We start from the raw sequence: 19,863 nt of genomic DNA, 5'->3' as shown, positions 1-19,863 counted from the left end.
ACTTTGTCCCACCTATGAGATGTGGACTCGAGTCATGTGACTTGGACTCGAGTCAGACTCGAGTCATGAATTTGACGACTTGCGACTCGACTTGGACTTGCATAACAATGACTTTGTCCCACCTCTGGTGGATACTACTATATAGTCAATAGATATGACTGTAGATTCTGTAGATACTACTATAGTCATTAGAAACTACTGTAGAGTCAGTATTTCTACTATAGAGCTGGTTGATACTACTATAGGAGGCGGCAGATACTATTGATCGGTAGATACTACTCGCTCTATTGTATGCAGGGTGTGTAGGTATATAGCCGAGGTGGGAGTAAAAAAACAAATATTGAGGGGGGGGGGTCGACAATTTTCGGAAAACATTTTAGATCAACCATTTACCCACCACTTGCTATATAACTTTTTGGACTTCTGCAAACCTCGAATAATTGTGATGGACAAATGGACAGACAAACGGAACGCCAGGCTTTCACAATAGCTTAGTACTTGTGTATAGTTTTTAAATATTTTTTTCCCCCCAAGGCAATGCCGGGTACTTCCCGCTCGTGTATTGTAAATTTCCTACAACAGTTGGCAGAAATGTCTATTTTTAGTAACGTGAAATAACACTTTTAAGTTCCACGCTTTACTTTAGTGTGTCTCGATGTACAGGTTTTACTAAATAGTGAAATGCCAATTTCCACAAACCCAAATAATTTTAATTGACAAAAGCAACCCGAAGCAATAAAAAATTTACCCGTAAAAACAAAGTTTTTCACTATAAATTCTTTATATGCGTGGCGGCTAGAGTCCTCTCGTCCTCTGGCTTGAGATGGCTGCCACCTATGGGTCAGATGAATGGCTGCCACCATTAAGCAATTGGTAATTAAATATAATTTATTTTTTCCTAAAAAGTGTAACATTTTGGAAAAAAATGTTCACGAAAATACATTGTCACGCACAACGAGTCTGTGTGCAAAATGTCAGCTCGATTGGATCACGGGAAGTGGGTTAAAAAACGACCGAAAAATTTGCACGTCGTAAGCAAGCAAGCAAGCAAGTGAACTTAATATAAAGGATTTAAAAATAGAGAAGCTTGCCGCAAGAGTAAAGCTAAAAATAAAATCGTTTTCAGTGTTCAGTCAAAGCGCAGCTAAGCCAGACCCCAGATAATTTTTGTATTACAAAATTTAACTTGGCTGGACTAGGTCAGCCATTTCAAAATCTCTTACAAGCTGTGCCAGGCCATCTTAATTGTGAAACATCAGATGCACCATTCATGTGCAAGCCAAGGAGCCCTCACCAGTTGAAATGATGGTGGACGAAGGTTTGCCCTCCTGACCGTTCTTGACGGCCGTGACGGTGATGTTGTACTCAACACCGGGCGTGAGTCTCTGCACGGTGACCGACGTCTGATCAGGCCTCACCAGCTCGTCCACCGAGTGGCCGCGCTGGCCGTGCAGGGGCGTTCCACGCACTCGGTAGCCCGTCACCCCTACACAGGATCAAACACAACATGGATATTACACATACTCCATATTCCAAGTCTGCCTTTAGGCTTATGGCTTAACTTAAAAGTACTCGTCAAATAGCTACTAATCCGAACTTAAATCCTCTAATACTATGCAGATCACTGAAGTATGAAGTTGTAGACGCGCACTTGTGCACAAGTACTTACAGACACATTCACAAGTGCATGTTAGCACCCATGCACATCTGGCCGTGCCTTGTGAGAAAGAGGTGGGCATTGTCTAATTTGATTTAACACTCAGTAGTGGTAGGGCTTACACGAAGAATATTAGTCACAATAAAAGGTTTTTGGGATAGATCGCGTAAATATAAATGTGTCGTTAATCCACCGCCACCACCTCCCGACATGGCCAATTAGTAAGGTTTGTCACGTGAACAAAACGTAGACAATTAGTTACTACTGCAGCACACATTTACAATGTGTGGGTTTTACTCTCCAACAAACCGGTGTGCTGAAGTAGTAACTGATGAGCACATTTTGTTCACGTGACAAACTTTACTAATTGGCTGTGTCGGGTGGTTGTTGGTTAATGGGACATTTATTATTTACACGATCCAACCCAAAAACCTTTACTGTGAATTGTTTAACTTACATCCCATATAAATACGTGATCTCAATAAATTCTCAACTGTATCGAAAGAACACATCTCAAAGTAATTGGTAATTTGCATCTAAACTAGGCAAAACAAGGTTCATTTGTAATTTGTATCTATATGAAATTACTCAAAATTTATATGTTAAATGTTGCCCATCTCAGCGGGTGTTGTTTACCATGGTTTCATTTTACTACCAAGTGAGAGCCAATGCCTCATTCCACCTACTTGAGCTGACACAGTAACTAAAAAGGTAAACTTGATTGTTGTTTGGGTTAGGCCATGTAATCATTTAATAAAACTAAAAGTCTGTCTGAACCTTCCACCATCATGCACATGAATCATACGTGTTAATCTTAAATCGACTTTCCAACTTTGTCACATGAAATATTAGGCAGCTGAAAAACTAGACATTTGAACACGAGGTAACTCTCCACAATGTTATAAAACACTGCACCTGGAGTAGGAACCTTCTGCCAGGTGATGGTCAACTCTCCGGTATCCGAGTTCAGGCTCACTTGCACATCCTGCGGGGAGCCCGGTGCTGCGGTGGAGACAGGAGAGAGAAGACGACTTAATATCTGTGAACTCGCATTACAATAACTTGACACTTAACGTAGTTACATTTCAAGGTTAACTCTCCCCATACTTCTGAACTCAGACCTCAAGTTGAGAAGATATGGTGCAAAGTGAGGCTTCCAGTAATGCGAAATGAAGCTGAACTGGTCAACATGATGTTAAATTGAACGACAACTGAGAAAAATGGTTGTGGAATTCACCAGTGGTATGCGAGCGCCGTGCAGGTTCACTCTCCCCGTCCTCCGTCAGCGTGGAGACCCCAATATCATAAACCACGCCGGACCGGAGGCCTTCGACGGCATAGACCCCCGTTTGAGGCCCCACGGTGTCGTCCAGGAGGGGCACGGAGTCGCCCGGCAGAGACACCATCACGCGATAGCCCGTGATGCCAGGCACGGTCAGCGGGGTCCAGCGCAGCACCAGAGAGGTGTCGCTCACGTCGGTGAAGCTGAGATCAGACGGCCGTGGGGTGACTACGACCACCCGGTCACCAGCTTCAAAGGAAAATGCAGAGTGAGGTTAGCGAGCACAGTTAAATCAGATGCAGTTCAAGCTTGATTGCAGTGTTCAAAACCCATTAAATTCATAAATACACATTCAGTCGTTGCCACATCAACATCCGCATGTTAGGACAGGAAGCATTAAATATTGGATCATGGTGAATGACAGTAGAATATATTTGAACTCCACATTTATGTAAGGCAAGTGAAATACACACGTGTGCCAAGCTGACTTATTCCTTGAGATTGAACATAGTTTGAAAGGTTGTCAAGTATGCTCACCTGCAATTTTAATACAACACTGCGGCATGTTAACTGCTTGCTACAACCAATGCAACTCACTAATTTGCCATTGTAATATTTAAGTACTCCAAGTTGTTCAAAAACATATTCTTTGAAAATGTTATTTCTGTTTTAAAAACATTGTTTTACCTTGACATATCAGCCAGTTTGTACCGGGTCAAGCCCTTTAAGCTAAGACGCTTCTTTTCAAAGGCGACCAGGCCAAAACAGCTGAGCATGTTACATAGGATGGGAGGGTTCACAGGGGCTGCAGAGAATGGCTGGTAACGAAGATAGCAAGCACGTTCCATGGGAAGGGTGGGTTTAGGGGGGCTGCACAGTACGGCTAATGCAACGGTAGCAAGCGTGTTACATGTGAAGAGTGGGCTTTGGAGGGATACTATTGCACGATTACACTGTTGGCTTAATGCGAACTAGCTTAAGCTTTGAAATCACAGATTTTATATTACGGAAAAATCTTACCTAAATAAGTAATTTTTGTCTGTCTGTCTCTGTCTGTGGATGCAACTTGCAACGGTTTGAACTCACAAACTGTGGGGTTTATGTTTTAAAAAAGTACCCAGATACCACATGATAAGCCCCGGGGTGAGCCAGCGCTATTCGTATATTTCCCATCCGTCAACTGTAAAGTAGCTAAAATAACAATTTAGTACTATTTATTATTATATTACTACGCTAAGCGCATGCCAAAGCACGCGTCTGCGCATGCGCGAGAAAGTTGACCCGTGGTTGCCCTAGCAACACACACACACACGATCGGTGGGGGGAGGGGGTAATTTTTTATTCGTGTTCAAAATGGAAACAAAATACACAGGACTGAGCAAAAGTTTTCCCACCAATGTCCTCTTCTCCTCCCCACCACCCCAATGTGTGCAGTTACTACTATAGAGTCGGTAGATACTACGACTATAGTCCGTAGATACTACTGTAGTGCGGGCGGGGGGAGATGGTGGGAGTGGGGTTAGCGGCCCAGCCCCAGCCTGCCAAGGTGCCACTTCGGCCAGCTGAGCAAACTAGGCAAGGCCGGGGATTCTGCACGGGAATAGGCCTCACCACGGCACTGTTAAGTTAGTAGTTAGTACTATAGAGTCGATAGATACTATTATAGAGTCGGTATATACGGCTATAGAGTAGGTATATACGGCTATAGAGTAGGTAGATACTACTGTAGAGTCGGGAGATACTACTGCAGAGTCGGTAGATGCTACTGTAAAGTCAGTAGATACTGCTATAGAATCTGCAGATACTACTAAAGAGTCTGCAGATACTGCTATAGTTAGAAGTTACTACTAAAGAGTTAGTTACTACTATAGAGTTAGTTACTACTATCAAGTCAGTAGATAATACGACAGTCAGGAGCTACCACTATAGTCCGTATATACTGCTGCAGAGTCAGTAGATACTGCAGATACTACTATAGAGTTAGTAGTTACTACTATAGTCAGTGGATACTACTATATAGTCAATAGATATGACTGTAGATTCTGTAGATACTACTATAGCCATTAGATACTACTGTAGAGTCAGTATTTCTACTATAGAATTGGTTGATACTACTATAGGAGGCGGCAGATACTACTATTGAGGCGGTAGATACTACTCACTCTATTGTATGCAGGATGTGTAGGTATATAGCTGACGTGGGAGTAAAAATAAATTGAGGGGGGGGGTCGACAATTTTCGGAAAATATTTTAGATCAACTATTTACCCCCCACTTGCTATAACTTTTAGGACTTCTGCAAACCTCGAATAATTGTGTTGATGGACAAATGGACAGACAAACGGAACGCCGGGCTTTCACAATAGCTTAGTACTTGTGTATAAGTTATTAAATATTTTTTTCCCCAAGGCAATGCCAGGTACTTCCCGCTCATGTATTTTAGATTTCCTACAACAGTTGGCAGAAATTTCTATTTTTAGTAACGTGAAATAATACTTTTAAGCTCCACGCTTTACTTTAGTGTGTCTCGATGTACAGGTTTTACTAAATAGTGAAATGCCAATTTCCACAAACCCAAATAATTTTAATTGACAAAAGCAACCCGAAGCAATAAAAATAGAGAAGCTTGCCACAAGAGTAAAGCCAGACCCTAGATAATTTTTGTATTACAAAATTTAACTTGGCTGGACTAGGTCGGCCAATTTCAAAATGTCTTACAAGCTGTGCCAGGCCACCTTAATTGTGAAACATCAGATGCACCATTCATGTGCAAGCCAAGGAGCCCTCACCAGTTGAAATGATGGTGGACGAAGATTTGCCCTCCTGACCGTTCTTGACGGCCGTGACGGTGATGTTGTACTCAACACCGGGCGTGAGTCTCTGCACGGTGACCGACGTCTGATCAGGCCTCACCAGCTCGTCCACCGAGTGGCCGCGCTGGCCGTGCAGGGGCGTTCCACGCACTCGGTAGCCCGTCACCCCTACACAGGATCAAACACAACATGGATATTACACATACTCCATATTCCAAGTCTGCCTTTAGGCTTATGGCTTAACTTAAAAGTACTCGTCAAATAGCTACTAATCCGAACTTAAATCCTCTAATACTATGCAGATCACTGAAGTATGAAGTTGTAGACGCGCACTTGTGCACAAGTACTTACAGACACATTCACAAGTGCATGTTAGCACCCATGCACATCTGGCCGTGCCTTGTGAGAAAGAGGTGGGCATTGTTATAATTTGATTTAACACTCAGTAGTAGTAGGGCTTACACGAATAAATAATAATCACAATAAAAAGGTTTTTGGGATAGATCGCGTGAATATAAATGTGTCGTTAACCCACCGCCACCACCTCCCGACACGGCCAATTAGTAAGCTTTGTCACGTGAACAAAACGTAGACAATTAGTTACTACTTCAGCACAAATTTCCAATGTATGGGTTTTACTCTCCAACAAACCGGTGTGCTGAAGTAGTAACCGATTAGCACATTTTGTTCACGTGACAAACCTTACTAATTGGCTGTGTCGGGTGGTTGTTGGTTAACGGCACATTTATTATTTACACGATCCAACCCAAAAACCTTTACTGTGAATTGTCTAACTTACATTCCATATAAATATGTGATCTCAATAAATGCTCAACTGTATCGAAAGAACACATCTCAAAGTAATTGGTAATTTGCATCTAAACTAGGCAAAACAAGGTTCATTTGTAATTTGTATCTATATTATATTACTCAAAATTTCTATGTTAAATGTTGCCCATCTCAGCGGGTGTTGTTTACCATGGTTTCATTTTACTACCAAGTAAGAGCCAATGCCTCATTGCACCTAGTTGAGCTGACACAGTTGTAGTAACGCTTATGACTCGTTCACACCGGAGTTGGAGGCACACTTGTTTATTTAACACCACACGTTGTGACATACACACTGAGGGGGTATCGGCCCCCTCACCCGTCTATCTGAGGACACACCTCTAGGCTAACCCTAGCCTGCCTCTGAGTCCTCCTCTAATGGGCTAGGGGAGGCTATCTTGGCCCGACACTGGTCAGTCGGGCCCGGTACCCAGAGTCCAGACCAGCACTGGCTCTGGCTCTGGTACCACGCCACTGGCTCGAGCCTGCGCGGTCCTGATAAGGACGGCGTGCCAGGGGGAGACCAGGGCTCTATCTAGGACGTCTTCCGTCTCCTCTTCTTAGCTAACACAACACTCCCGAGCCCCTCGATACATTCCCCTTTTATACCCAACCCCTCCCTGAGGGGTGGGGCCCCGGGGGATCATAATGACCGAATCGACCCCCCAGGGTGTCTGGCGCGGACGTCGCAGAGGGCACCTGCTCGTGCACACATGTAGCCCCGCCTACTGTGTTTGTTTACCATAGGCTGCCATGCATAACGGGCTCTCTGGAACAGCCCTACATCACTCCCCCCCACATAGCATGCAGCCGTCCCGGCTGCCAACATACAAAATTTTACAATAAAGGTGCCTTCACCCCCTGACGTGTGCCTCACTATTTTTGAACCATAACAGGAACCAGAACAAGACACAACAACAAGATGAGAAACAACCCGTCGCACCCCCCCGAATAAATACGAATTCCGTAAAAAAAACAGCTTATATACAACCAGCAGGGAACCCACCCCGCACACACAACAAACGGTGAACCCAACATATGTACATCCGAGGAGCGGGAAACACACCATCCACACAACAGCCAATAAACACAACAGCTATGTACACATTTTCCGGCCTCACAACAGTTTGCGCATTTTAGCGCGCGTCCTTGCAGCGGGCCCCTCACACGGGGTAACCCCGCGTGGCGGACCATCAGGTGGCGACTGTCCGTCTTGAGGTGAGCATTCCTCTGACTCCGCGTGACCCTCGGTATCCGCAGGAGGGGTGATCGGGCGTGAGCCCGTCACTCCTGATGCCCCTGAAGGTGGCACAGCCGGCAAGGCATTAGGTGAGAGCGACAGAGACGGACCCAGCAAGTCGGCCGACCCCCCACACGTTTGGCCACGCGCGTGTGAAGTGGGGTTGTGTACCGCAGCGAAGGGTTTTAATCTGGAGGGGTGCACGAACCATCGCCGCTTCCCCCACTTGATGCGCACGCACTGCGGACGTAACACCTCCACCACTTCCACAGGGCCCCGCCACGGCCGCACAAGTTTAGAGGAGGTTGCCAGTGGCACCTGGGGGCAGTGCAACCATGCCTTGTCCCCCGGCTTCCACTGCAGCATGTGCGCTCGACTCAATCTGAGGCGCTCATTTGCCTTCTGACGGAGGTCAGAGTTTTGCATTGCAGCATCCCGTGCCTCGGTCAATTTGTCCAGATTAAATTTAACGTGGTCAGCCAGATTAGTTTTTCCCTGCGGCACGGGGATCCGCAACTGGGCACGAACAGGCGGGTCTGGTTCTCGGCCGTACATGAGGTAAAAGGGAGAAAACCCCGTAGCCGCATGGGGTGCCATCCGGTACGCCGCCAAGACCCCCTGAATTTGTAGGTCCCAATCCGTTTGCGAGTCCGAAACTTGTTGTGATAACATGGACGAGATGGTGCGATGCAAACGTTCGACCATCCCGTCAGTTTGTGGGTGATATGGGGAGGTCCGAATTTTCTTTGTGCCCAGGAGATCGCAGACTTGTCTGAGTAGTTTACCGGAAAAATTTCTGCCCTGGTCGGTCAGCAGCCTCTCCGGAGCACCTTTGTCCAGGACATAACCCTGAACAAAGGCCTCCACGATGGCTGCTGCCGACTGGTTGGCCAAAGGCCAGGCCATAGGCCAGCGTGTAAAATACTCGACACCCGTCAACAAATATCTATTCCCTCTGGGGGTGGCGGGGAATGGTCCCAAAATGTCCAGAGCGACCAGCTCGTTTATCCTGGACACTTTGATCGATTGCAAGGGCGGGTTAGACTCCCGTGCCGGCGGTTTGCGTTGTGCACATTGAGGGCACGATCCCAACAAATCCCCCACATCCCTCGTCATGCCAGGCCAGTAAAAATCAAGTTGCAGCAAGGCGAGAGTCTTTTGGGTCCCCAGGTGTAGGAGGCGCTCATGAGCGGCCCATACCACCCTACCCCGCAACCCAGTAGGGACAACCAGCCGATGTCGACGTGACTTCCCGTCCCAATGCATTAGCAGACCTTGGCACATTTCCCATGCGTCGGAACCACCTCTTTTTCCCCCCGCCGCACCGCCAACGCGACGTCGCCACCCGAGGAGGGAGACATCCTCCATCTGGAGGCGCCCCCATTCAATGACGGGCAACCCCAACAGGGAATCTTTGCCCTGTTGTTCGATCGAATTAGGAACCATTGCATCGTCGTCGTTGGCGGCCGCCAAGACAGGTACCGATGTGTCCCCTGGAGGCCTGCAACGTCCAGACCCCAGGAGGCATGCACACTCGGAGGTGGTTGGCAAGCGTGACAGAGCGTCCGCGTTGGTGTGGCGAACGCCCTTACGGTATGTGGTTTGGAAATCGTAATCCTGGAGGACCTCCAACCATCGGGACAATTGTCCCGATGGCTGTTGAACCCTCAGGGCGTACTGCAGTGCCGCATGATCTGTGCGGACGGTGAAATGCCGACCGTACAGATATGGGCGATACTGTTGGACGAAATGGACAATTGCCAACAGTTCCCTACGGGTGACACAATACCGTTGCTCCGCTGGAGACAACACCCGACTGCCGTACGCAACCACATGTTCCACGCCGTCAACCACCTGGGAGAGCACGCCCCCAATACCCGTGTTGCTCGCATCGGTGTCGAGCAAGAACGGTTTTGAAAAATCAGGGTAAATCAGGGGAGGAGCGTTTACCAAAGCATCCCGAAGGGAGCAAAAAGCAGCCTCCTCCCCCTGACCCCAGCAAAACCGAACCCCTTTAGATGTTAAAGCATGTAGGGGTTTGGCGATAGTCGCAAAATTAGCGACGAAGCGTCTATAATACGACGCAAACCCAATAAAACTCCTAACCTCTCCCACTGAGGTGGGAGTCGGCCAGGAGCTTACACACTGCGTTTTGGCGGGATCGGTAGAAATACCTGAGCGCCCCACGATGTGCCCCAAATAACGCACCGACTCGCGTAACAAATGGCATTTTTGGGGCTTAAATTTCAAATTAGCAGCCCGCATCTTTAGGAAAACCGCCCGCAACCTCTGGAGATGTTCCTCAAAAGTTTTGCCAAAGACAATGACGTCATCCAAATAAATCAGGCACGACTCCCATTGCAATCCAGCCAAAACCAATTCCATCAACCGCTGGAAAGTTGCCGGCGCTGAGTGTAAGCCCATCGGCAACCGGTTGAATTGAAACAGGCCGTGCGGAGTACGGAAAGCAGTTTTAGGCTTTGAATCATCGTCCAGAGGAAGCTGCCAGAATCCCGAAAGTAAGTCCAATGTGGAGAAGAATCGCGCTCCCGCCAAGGCGTCAAGCGATTCGTCCATCCGTGGGAGCGGGTATGCGTCGGCAACCGTAATTTTATTAAGGCGCCGAAAGTCAACGCAAAACCGCAACGAACCGTCCTGCTTCTTAACCAGGACGATCGGCGCTCCCCAAGGGCTGTTGGAGGGAGAAATTATGTCGGCGGCTAGCATGTCATCAACAGCCGATTTGACATGGTCCTTTTCGGCGGGACTCAACCGAAAAGGATTTTGGCGTATTGGCGCGCTGTCACCCGTATCAATATGGTGACGCAGCAGATGAGTGCAGCCCAAATCGTATTTATCCCGACTGAAAACGTCGGAAAATTCCCTCAGTAGTGTCTTAAGACGTTGGCGCTCTAAATTTGACAGGTCCGTCGATCCCGCGCAAAGCGCCTCGAGCCACCCTTCATCGCTGTCTGAATGTGGTCGCGGTGCAGGGGCAGCGCCGACATGACTCGCGACGGGTTCCTCACAGGGCACCGGCGTTGCGTGAGCAAGCACGGTCCCCTGTGGGACCACCACCGTCTGCGAGCCCACATTGAGGACCGCGATGAAGGGTTCTCCATCCCCTCTCACTATGGTCTGGGCCGGGAGTAAATTAGGTCCACTGACCCCGGCCCTAGACGGTCCCAGCAAAACCCCTTGAGCCCCAATGCCCTTAGCGAAGGGCCGCCGAAGTCTCAAAGGAATTAACATTTGCGCCCCCGGAGGAACGCGCACCGTTCTATCTACGAACGCCGGCACCGTCGCGAACGCCGTCCGGCTCGTAGCGGGGGATGGCAAAAACGCCATGCGTCGGCCCGATGGGAGCTCAATGCATCCCTGGTCGATTAATATCCTAATCGGCATTTTGGCCAGGAAATCCGTCCCCAGCAGGCACGGAACCGCCAGCGAGGAGGAAACAAAAATCGGCCCAGATAATTTAATATCCCCGACACAAATTTGGGCTCGAATTTGTCCGATGATGCCAAGTGAACCCCCGTTAGCAGCAAAGAATGGCACATTAACAGGCATCAAAGGACGGCTCTGGGCAGGGAGAATGTTATAAATCAACTCCGAAATAATGGTCGCCGATGCTCCTGTATCGACCAAGATGCGAACCTCCACCCCATCGATGTGACCCACAACGGCCGACGACCCCGACGACGCGGCTACAACCCGATGGGCCAACACGGACCACTGGCTGGGTTCAATGTGAGTACCCAGAGCGGTGCGTGTTGGTGCCATGGTACGCGATATTGGCCCCCCCTTCGCTGCGGTGTTTAAGTGTGCGACGGGCGTGTGCGTGGGCCAAACGTGAGGGGTGCCGCGACTCGCCGGATTATGATGGTGGAGCTTGTGACGAGGGCCGGCGTCCCGTTGAGGTGTCGTCCCGCGCTGCCGAGGAGAGCGGCACCCCGAGGCGACGTGGCCCCGGATGCCGCAGTTGTAGCAGCGTGGAAGCGCTGGTGGCGACGATGGACGTTGTAGATGGCTTGAACCGGCCCGGTCCCCCCGCGCTCCCGCTCCGTGCTGCCGTCGATGGTTGATGGCGCAAACCTCTTCCGCCGGGAGGGTGGCCGCAGCGACGGCGCGCCCACTCGCCGCCTTGCTGGCCTTCCGTCGTTGAGAGGACAGGTTTGCGTGGAGGAGACGGGCCGCTTGGAGGGAGCACATTTCTGCATCGTCCTGTGCGACAATGACGATGTCTAAGTCGTCCGCCAGCAAAAGTATCTTTTCTGTCACCATGGCGTCGATCCCCTCGTCGTCCATTCGTGGAAAGGCTTCCTTTGCCAGCGCCAGGAGGCTTGTACGGTACGCCAGGGGCGACTCCTTCGTCCCCCGCTGGCGATCGTAAAAGAGTTGACGACAGTCCGATGGTGGCCCATACACAGCGGACAGCACTTGCATCGCCTCCCGCAGCGTGGAACGCCTCTCCTTCGTTGCCGATGTTAGTGTGGCGAGGGCGTCGCTGTCGAGGAGTGCTGGCAGTGCTCGGAGAGCCTCGGCGTCTGTCCACTGTGCCATCTCCTGGTGAGCGAGGAAGCGCCGCTGGAAGCCGCCCCAGTCGCCCTCCTCGCCCACAAATTCTTTGAGTGGCGGCAGTCGCTGATGTAAGGCAGCGGCTGCAGAGGACGATCGCGCTCCCTCGTCTCCCTCACTCGACTCAGCGTCGGCCCGAAGCAGCGATGGCATCGCCGGTCGCACCCGTGGTGACGCGGCAGGTACTGTACTCCCGCCGTTGGACGCGATGCTTAGAGCGGCCACGCCCTCAACAGCAGCTGCGGCGATGGCGGGAGTTTCAAAATGTTGCTCCGTTGAAATGGCGGGAAGGCGCTGTGGTCGTTGGCTGCTGTCGCCTCGTGGCGGTCCCGCAGCCCCCAGCCGTGTGATGTTATCGAGCATGGCGGCTGCGGCGTACAGCAGCTCGGCCAGCTTCGCGTGCGCCTGCCTCAGCCCCTCCGTCGACGGCTCCCCTTCCTCCAGCTGCTGTGGCGTGGATGCACCCAGCCCCGGCTGCTCGATGGCATCTTCAGCCGTCTCGGGCTCTCCAACTGCAGCGGTGTCCTCCGCTCCTGGTACTCCGACTCGAGTCGTCCGGCGTGTATCCATGTTCGTACTTTGTTTCACTTCTGACGCCAGATGTAGTAACGCTTATGACTCGTTCACACCGGAGTTGGAGGCACACTTGTTTATTTAACACCACACGTTGTGACATACACACTGAGGGGGTATCGGCCCCCTCACCCGTCTATCTGAGGACACACCTCTAGGCTAACCCTAGCCTGCCTCTGAGTCCTCCTCTAATGGGCTAGGGGAGGCTATCTTGGCCCGACACTGGTCAGTCGGGCCCGGTACCCAGAGTCCAGACCAGCACTGGCTCTGGCTCTGGTACCACGCCACTGGCTCGAGCCTGCGCGGTCCTGATAAGGACGGCGTGCCAGGGGGAGACCAGGGCTCTATCTAGGACGTCTTCCGTCTCCTCTTCTTAGCTAACACAACACTCCCGAGCCCCTCGATACATTCCCCTTTTATACCCAACCCCTCCCTGAGGGGTGGGGCCCCGGGGGATCATAATGACCGAATCGACCCCCCAGGGTGTCTGGCGCGGACGTCGCAGAGGGCACCTGCTCGTGCACACATGTAGCCCCGCCTACTGTGTTTGTTTACCATAGGCTGCCATGCATAACGGGCTCTCTGGAACAGCCCTACACAGTAACTAAAAAGGTAAACTTGATTGTTATTTGGGAGAGGCCATGTAATAATTTAATGAAACTAAAAGTCTGTCTGAACCTTCCACCGTCATGCACATGAATCATACACGTGTTAATCTTAAATCGACTTTCCAACTTTGTCACGTGAAATATTAGGCAGCTGAAAAACTAGACATTTGAACACGAGGTAACTCTCCACATTGTTATAAAACACTGCACCTGGAGTAGGAACCTTCTGCCAGGTGATCGTCAACTCTCCAGTATCCGAGTTCAGGCTCACTTGCACGTCCTGCGGGGAGCCCAGTGCTGCGGTGGAGACAGGAGAGAGAAGACAACTTAACATCTGTGAACTCGCATTACAATAACTTGACACTTAACGTAGTTATATTTCAAGGTTAACTCTCCCAATACTTCTGAACTCAGACCTCAAATTGAGCAGAGATGGTGCTCCCAGTAATGAGAGATGAAGCTGAACTGGCCAACATGATGTTAAATTGAACGACAGATGAGACAAATGACTGTGGAATTCACCAATGGTATGCGAGCGCCGTGCCGGTTCACTCTCCCCGTCCTCCGTCAGCGTGGAGACACCAATATCATAAACCACGCCGGACCGGAGGCCTTCGACGGCATAGACCTCCGTTTGAGGCCCCACGGTGTCGTCCAGGAGGGGCACGGAGTCGCCCGGCAGAGACACCGTCACGCGATAGCCCATGATGCCAGGCACAGACAGCAGGGTCCAGCGCAGCACCAGAGAGGTGTCGCTCACGTCGGTGACGCTGAGATCAGACGGCCGTGGGGTGACGACGACCACCCGGTCACCAGCTTCAAAGCCAAATGCAGAGTGAGGTTAGTGAGCACAGTTAAATCAGATACAGTTCAAGCTTGTTTTCAGTGTTCAACATTAATGAATTAAATGCACATATTCAGTCATTGCCACATTAACTTCCGCATGTTAGGACATGAAGCATTAGATCTTGGATCATGTTGAATGGCAGTAAAATATATTTGAACTATACATTTTTTTGAGGGAACTGAAATACACACGTGTGCCAAGCTGACTTATCCCTTCAGATTGAACATAGTGTGAAAGGTTGTCAAGTTTGCTCGCCTGAAATTTTCATACAACACTGCGGCATGTTAACTGCTCACTACACTAAATGCAACTCACTAATATACCATTATAATATTTAAGTACTCCAAGTTGTTCAACAAAGTATTCTTTGAAAACGTATTTTTTATTCAAGTATTGTTTTACATATCAGCCAGTCAGTTTGTCTACATGTCAGGCCCATTGAGCTAAGAAGCTTCTTTTCAAAGGTGACCAGGCCAAAACCAACGAGCACATTACATAGGATGGGAGGGTTTTGCAGGGGCTGCACAGCACAGCTGATGAGACAGTATCTAGCTCGTTACATGGGGAGGGCAGGCTATGGGAAAGATACTATTGCACGATTACACATTTGGTTTACGGTCAACGAGCTTAAGCTTTGTAGTAACAGATTTGATATTATGGAAATTTTAATTATAAATTTCCTACGACAGTTGGCAGAAATGTCTTTTTGAAGTCACGTGTAATAATACTTTTAAGTTCCATGCTTTTTTTTTGGTGTGTCTTGATGTACAGGTTTTACTAAATAGTGAAATCCTGTTTGCCACAAACCCAAGTCACTTAAATTGCCAAAAGCAACCCAAAGCAAAAAATAAGAGAAAAGTTTCCAGCCAGAGTAAAGTTCAAAAATTAGTTTTCAATGTCCAGTCAAAGCCCAGCTAGCCAGACCCAAGCACATTTTTTTATTACAAAATTTTCCTTGGCTGGAGCAGGTCGGCCAATTTCTAAATATCTTACAAGGCTCACATAAGCTGTGCCAGGCCATCTTCATTGCTAAACATCGGATGCACCATTTATGTGCGTTACCAAGCCAAGGAATCTCACCAGTGGAAATGATGGTGGACGAAGGTTTGCCCTCCTGACCGTTCTTGACGGCCGTGACGGTGATGTTGTACTCAACACCGGGCGTGAGTCTCTGCACGGTGACCGACGACTGATCAGGCCTCACCAGCTCGTCCACAGAGTGGCCGCGCTGGCCATGCAGGGGCGTTCCACGCACTCGGTAGCCCGTCAACTCTACACAGTGTGAAATACAAGATGGATATTAGACATACTCCATATGCTCCAAAGATATTTTTGGGTTAGATCGCGTAAATGTGTCATTAAAACCCGCCACCACCCGACAGTCAATTTGTAAGGTTTGTCGCAAAAACAAAACATGCCAAATAGTTACTAGTTCAGCATACCGGTTTGTTGGAGAGTAATCCCACAACATTTACAATTAGAGTACAACGTTTCACCACAAATCAGCTGATGACGCTGGTTGTAATTACCGTCAAAACATCGTATTCGAATGGTAAATGTTGTGGGTGGTGGATTTAACGACACATTCATATTTACGCAATCTAACCCAAAAAAACCTCTTATACATAATATTGGTCGCGAAAGCCTATGTGTTAAACACTCCATATACTGTCTAAATGCACTAACTTTAATTCCTCTAATACAAGGCAGGTCATTTGAGAAAAAAATGTAGACTGTTGAACATGTGCTTTTTCAGAAAATAATATTGTGATAGTTGTCAAATGTATTGGCAATATACCTATGTTAAGATGGGACATATGGAAGGTCAACTCCAAGTAACCGCACATTTGTTTATTGTGGAATCGATTGACCACTAGGTCTGGTGGCATCTGCTCTTTAAAACCAAATGGGGCGCCACAGTGGTGAGATGTTAACTACCTTGCCGGGTGTATACAGGGGGTCGTGGGTTCGATCTCAACCTTGACGCCTGTAGATTTAGAGTTTGCAAGGTCTCCCCGTGGTTGCGTGGATTTTTCTCCAGGTCCTCTCTTGCTTTCCCTCCACATTTAGAATCAACGTGCGTTTAGAGTATAGAGCCACGATACATTTCCACATGACGATAAGCTACTTTGTTGAGCAATCATTTGTGATGGTCAGATCGCTTCTGAAAAAGAGCTATATGCAGCTCAGTGGGCCTTACCTGGTAAAATTTTTAAAAAATAGTGTAATTATGTGGCGACTTCGTGTGTAGTGGGTTCACCTCTAGCTCAGTTTCCGAGTGCTGTTTTCATTCAGCAAATGACCAGAAAGGCCTCGTTTCAGGACCAGGGCAGATCGAAGGATGACTATCCAACTCAAGATTTTGCAGTGTCCGAAGTAGGGAAACCCTCAAAGATTTTTTCCCAGAATGCACAACACAGCTTTTGCATCAGGCAAGCCCCGAGTGCGCCGCTCGTGTAATCCAGCCTGTCGAGCTACCGTGCACACATCGCTTGCGAATTAAAACGGAGCGTTGCACCAAGGAAAGCTCTAAGCAGGACTGCCGGTGAGTAAACTTTGCTTCACGCAAGACAGATTTACGCAACGTATTTTCTCAAGTGTGCTTCTATATATGCTTTCAGCTGAACGCACTCCACATTAAGCATGCGTGCGATTGTTAACAATGCTTGGTGCCACCAGCCACTCCCTCCCCCTTTAATTGAGCTGGTAATACACAGCTACACTCTTTTGCCACATGTGTATGCGATAAATACTAGGCGGCTGACAAACGATGCGTTTAGAACATTGGGTACCCCCACACAAACACTGTTATGAAACATCACTGCACCTGGAGTGGCAACCTTCTGCCAGGTGATGGTCAAAACGCCGGTGTCAGAGTTGAGGGTCACGTGCACGTCCTGCGGGGAGCCCGGTGCTGGAGCGGAGAGAGGGGAGAGAAGACGACTTTAAATCTGTGAACTCGCATGACGATGACTTGACACTTGTAATGTGAATAACAGTACCACTGGTTATGTTTCAAGGCCAACCCTCCCCAACGTTTCTGAATGAAGAAAAAATAGTTGAGCGCTGATGGTGCAATGCGAGGCTAGGAGTGGTGCGAGGTAAAGCTAAACTCTTCATAATAAAGGTTTTGTGGGTTAGCTCGCATAAATACACGTTTCTCTAACCCACCACCACCCGACACAGCCAATAAGTAAGGTTTTCCACGTGAACAGAAAATGCCAATTAGCTATTGCTGGCAATGTCGTACTCAATAATACATGTTGTGGATTTACTCTCCAACATACCAATGTGCTGAAGTAAAAGTTATTTGGCACGTTAGGTTCACGTGACAAACCTTGCTAATTGGCTGCGTCGGATGGTGGTGGGTATACGACACATTTATGAAAAGTAAGAATAGGCTGTATTTACCCTTTCTGGCAAAAACACAGGAGGTGTTAAGATGCTTAAACACCAAATAGATACCTTTTGCAAGGAATCAGGTCTGCATTAACCACCACATACTTGTGGAGAACATGCAAACCAAACATGCTCTATTAATAATAGCATTGTCTTCGAAACCGATTGGCCAACACTTGAGACAGCCTTCTTCATGGGTCTCATCTCACCAGTGTCAGACCAGAGAACAGTACAAAGACAAGGCACGTATTAGAGCATTTATAGCTTGGGGTGAGCAGCTATATATTGCCAGAAAGAATAAAACCTAGTCTTATTTTTCTTACTTTGATACTGGCAAAACTGGTCCCATGACACATTCATATTTACGTGATTTAACCCAAAGAAACCTTTATAATGAATAATCTTGGTTGCAAAAGCCTACGTGTTAAATAAATGCTAAACTGGCCAAAATTACATTAAACTGAACGACAGATGAGACAAATGGTTGTGGATTTCACCAGTGGTCTGCGAGCGCCGTGCAGGTTCACTCTCCCCGTCCTTCGTCAGCGTGGAGACCCCAAAATCATAAACCACGCCAGGCCGGAGGCGTTCAACGGTATAGACCCCCGTGCGAGGCCCCACAACGGCCTCCTGGACGGGCGAGGAGTCGCCCGGCAGAGACACCGTCACGCGATAGCCCGTGATGCCAGGCAGGGAGAGCGGGGTCCAGCGCAGCACCAGAGAGGTGTCGCTCACGTCGGTGAAGCTGAGATCGGACGGCCGAGGGGTGACTACGACCAGCCGGCCGGCAGCTTCAAAACGAAACAGAGAGTGAGGCTCGCGGGCACGGTTAAATCAGATGCACTTCAAGCCTGATTGCATTGTTTCACCATTAAATGAATACAATGCACATATTCAGCTTTTGCCACATTAACTATAGCATGTTACGTTTTTTCATTTTCTTTAGAACTGCTTTGTATTTAGTTTGTTGTCCTTCCCCCGTACCTCCGATTAGCACGGTTGGCTACGTACGGTGCGAAAGATGTTCAACATATATACATGGCATAAAAGCATTCAATATTGGATCAGGGTGACTAGCATTAGAATATCAACACCACAGTTGTAATTCCATAGCCTGTATGTGACCGCACATCTCTCGCACACACACACACACAAAAAATTTATACTCCTGATTTATTTTAGAGGCGAATGAAATACACACATACATGCAGGTGCAGCCACACATTTTATTGCCAGATTAAAAGTTTCAGCATTGATCAAAATGAGAGTTTAGTAAAGAAGTTCAGATATCTTTCCTGAAAAATCTGTTTATGGTGAACATCTCTCATTTGCTCACCTTAAAGAATATAACATTGTGGCATTTTAACTGCGAGCTACAAGAGTATAATGCCATTTTAATATTTAAAAATATTCAAGAAAGCATTATAAAAAAAAAATCATAAAACGGTATCTTTCAGTTCACATATTGCAACACATTTGCATTGGTGGTGTATTAGCAACTGAAGCTTCAGAACAGATTAAATCATAAATCCACTAAGGTAGATGGCAATAGCAAAATGTGATTTGCCACAACGTTAATCATTTGAACAGCTGGAAGTAGAACAAAAATACGTTTTCAGCAAGATTAAAGATCAAGACAGTAAACCCTTGTTAATTCAACACATATGGGGCTCTGGCCTTGCCAAATTATCCAATATTATGAATTATGTACAATGGTACTGCCCCAGTGCCTCCTACCCCAATATGCATGAACACACCTGCATCAATCATATCCAAAACTTTGGACCAAGGGATTTTTACTTCAGTCCCTTTGTATTCTTGATGTGGGTGTAGACAACATTTCTGAGAGGGTTGGCTTGCACAGAGTGCATAAACAAGGTCACGTCCAAAGCGACGGGTCTGCACTCACGCACGCCGCCACCAGACTGAGTCGTTGTTTGGTCGTGGCGCGTGGCGTCGCCCCACGTGTATGCCAATATTGGACCATTCGGTATGGAAATTCGGCTTACTAATATACCCTATATATGCAGAAAGCGCAG

General features: G+C 48.2%; 2 protein-coding genes across 7 annotated transcripts in view; both read right to left on the bottom strand.

Annotated features, from left to right (window-relative positions):
- Window positions 1-19,863, bottom strand: part of LOC144724512 (tenascin-X-like) — a 166,160-nt gene that overhangs the window by 67,886 nt on the left and 78,411 nt on the right. For all 6 annotated transcript variants that reach the window (XM_078603716.1, XM_078603715.1, XM_078603718.1 and 3 more), the window contains 9 exons: window positions 18,322-18,615; window positions 17,253-17,339; window positions 15,506-15,697; window positions 14,101-14,394; window positions 13,789-13,875; window positions 5,728-5,919; window positions 2,895-3,188; window positions 2,573-2,659; window positions 1,295-1,486 (listed from right to left, as the gene is read on the bottom strand). In XM_078603716.1, coding sequence (XP_078459842.1) covers window positions 1,295-1,486; window positions 2,573-2,659; window positions 2,895-3,188; window positions 5,728-5,919; window positions 13,789-13,875; window positions 14,101-14,394; window positions 15,506-15,697; window positions 17,253-17,339; window positions 18,322-18,615 — 1,719 coding nt within the window. The remainder of the gene's footprint in view (window positions 1-1,294; window positions 1,487-2,572; window positions 2,660-2,894; window positions 3,189-5,727; window positions 5,920-13,788; window positions 13,876-14,100; window positions 14,395-15,505; window positions 15,698-17,252; window positions 17,340-18,321; window positions 18,616-19,863) is intronic.
- Window positions 6,818-13,549, bottom strand: LOC144724513 (uncharacterized). The gene is made up of 2 exons (XM_078603722.1): window positions 11,693-13,549; window positions 6,818-7,878 (listed from the first exon to the last, which is right to left on the bottom strand). Exons 1-2 carry the CDS (start codon window positions 12,965-12,967, stop codon window positions 7,864-7,866), a joined length of 1,290 nt encoding a protein of 429 aa, XP_078459848.1. The 5' UTR covers window positions 12,968-13,549; the 3' UTR covers window positions 6,818-7,863.

This window comes from Lampetra planeri, chromosome 21 (assembly GCF_965212315.1).
Source record: "Lampetra planeri chromosome 21, kcLamPlan1.2.h2, whole genome shotgun sequence".
NCBI classification, from domain to species: Eukaryota; Metazoa; Chordata; class Hyperoartia; order Petromyzontiformes; family Petromyzontidae; genus Lampetra; species Lampetra planeri.
The sequence above is the reverse complement of the archived record's forward strand: the minus strand, read 5'-3'. Positions and strand labels throughout refer to the sequence as shown.

What these genes read in the sequence shown, in the direction of transcription:
- LOC144724513 (XM_078603722.1), bottom strand. Translation starts at nt 12,967, where the DNA reads ATGGATACACGCCGGACGACTCGAGTCGGAGTACCAGGAGCGGAGGAC.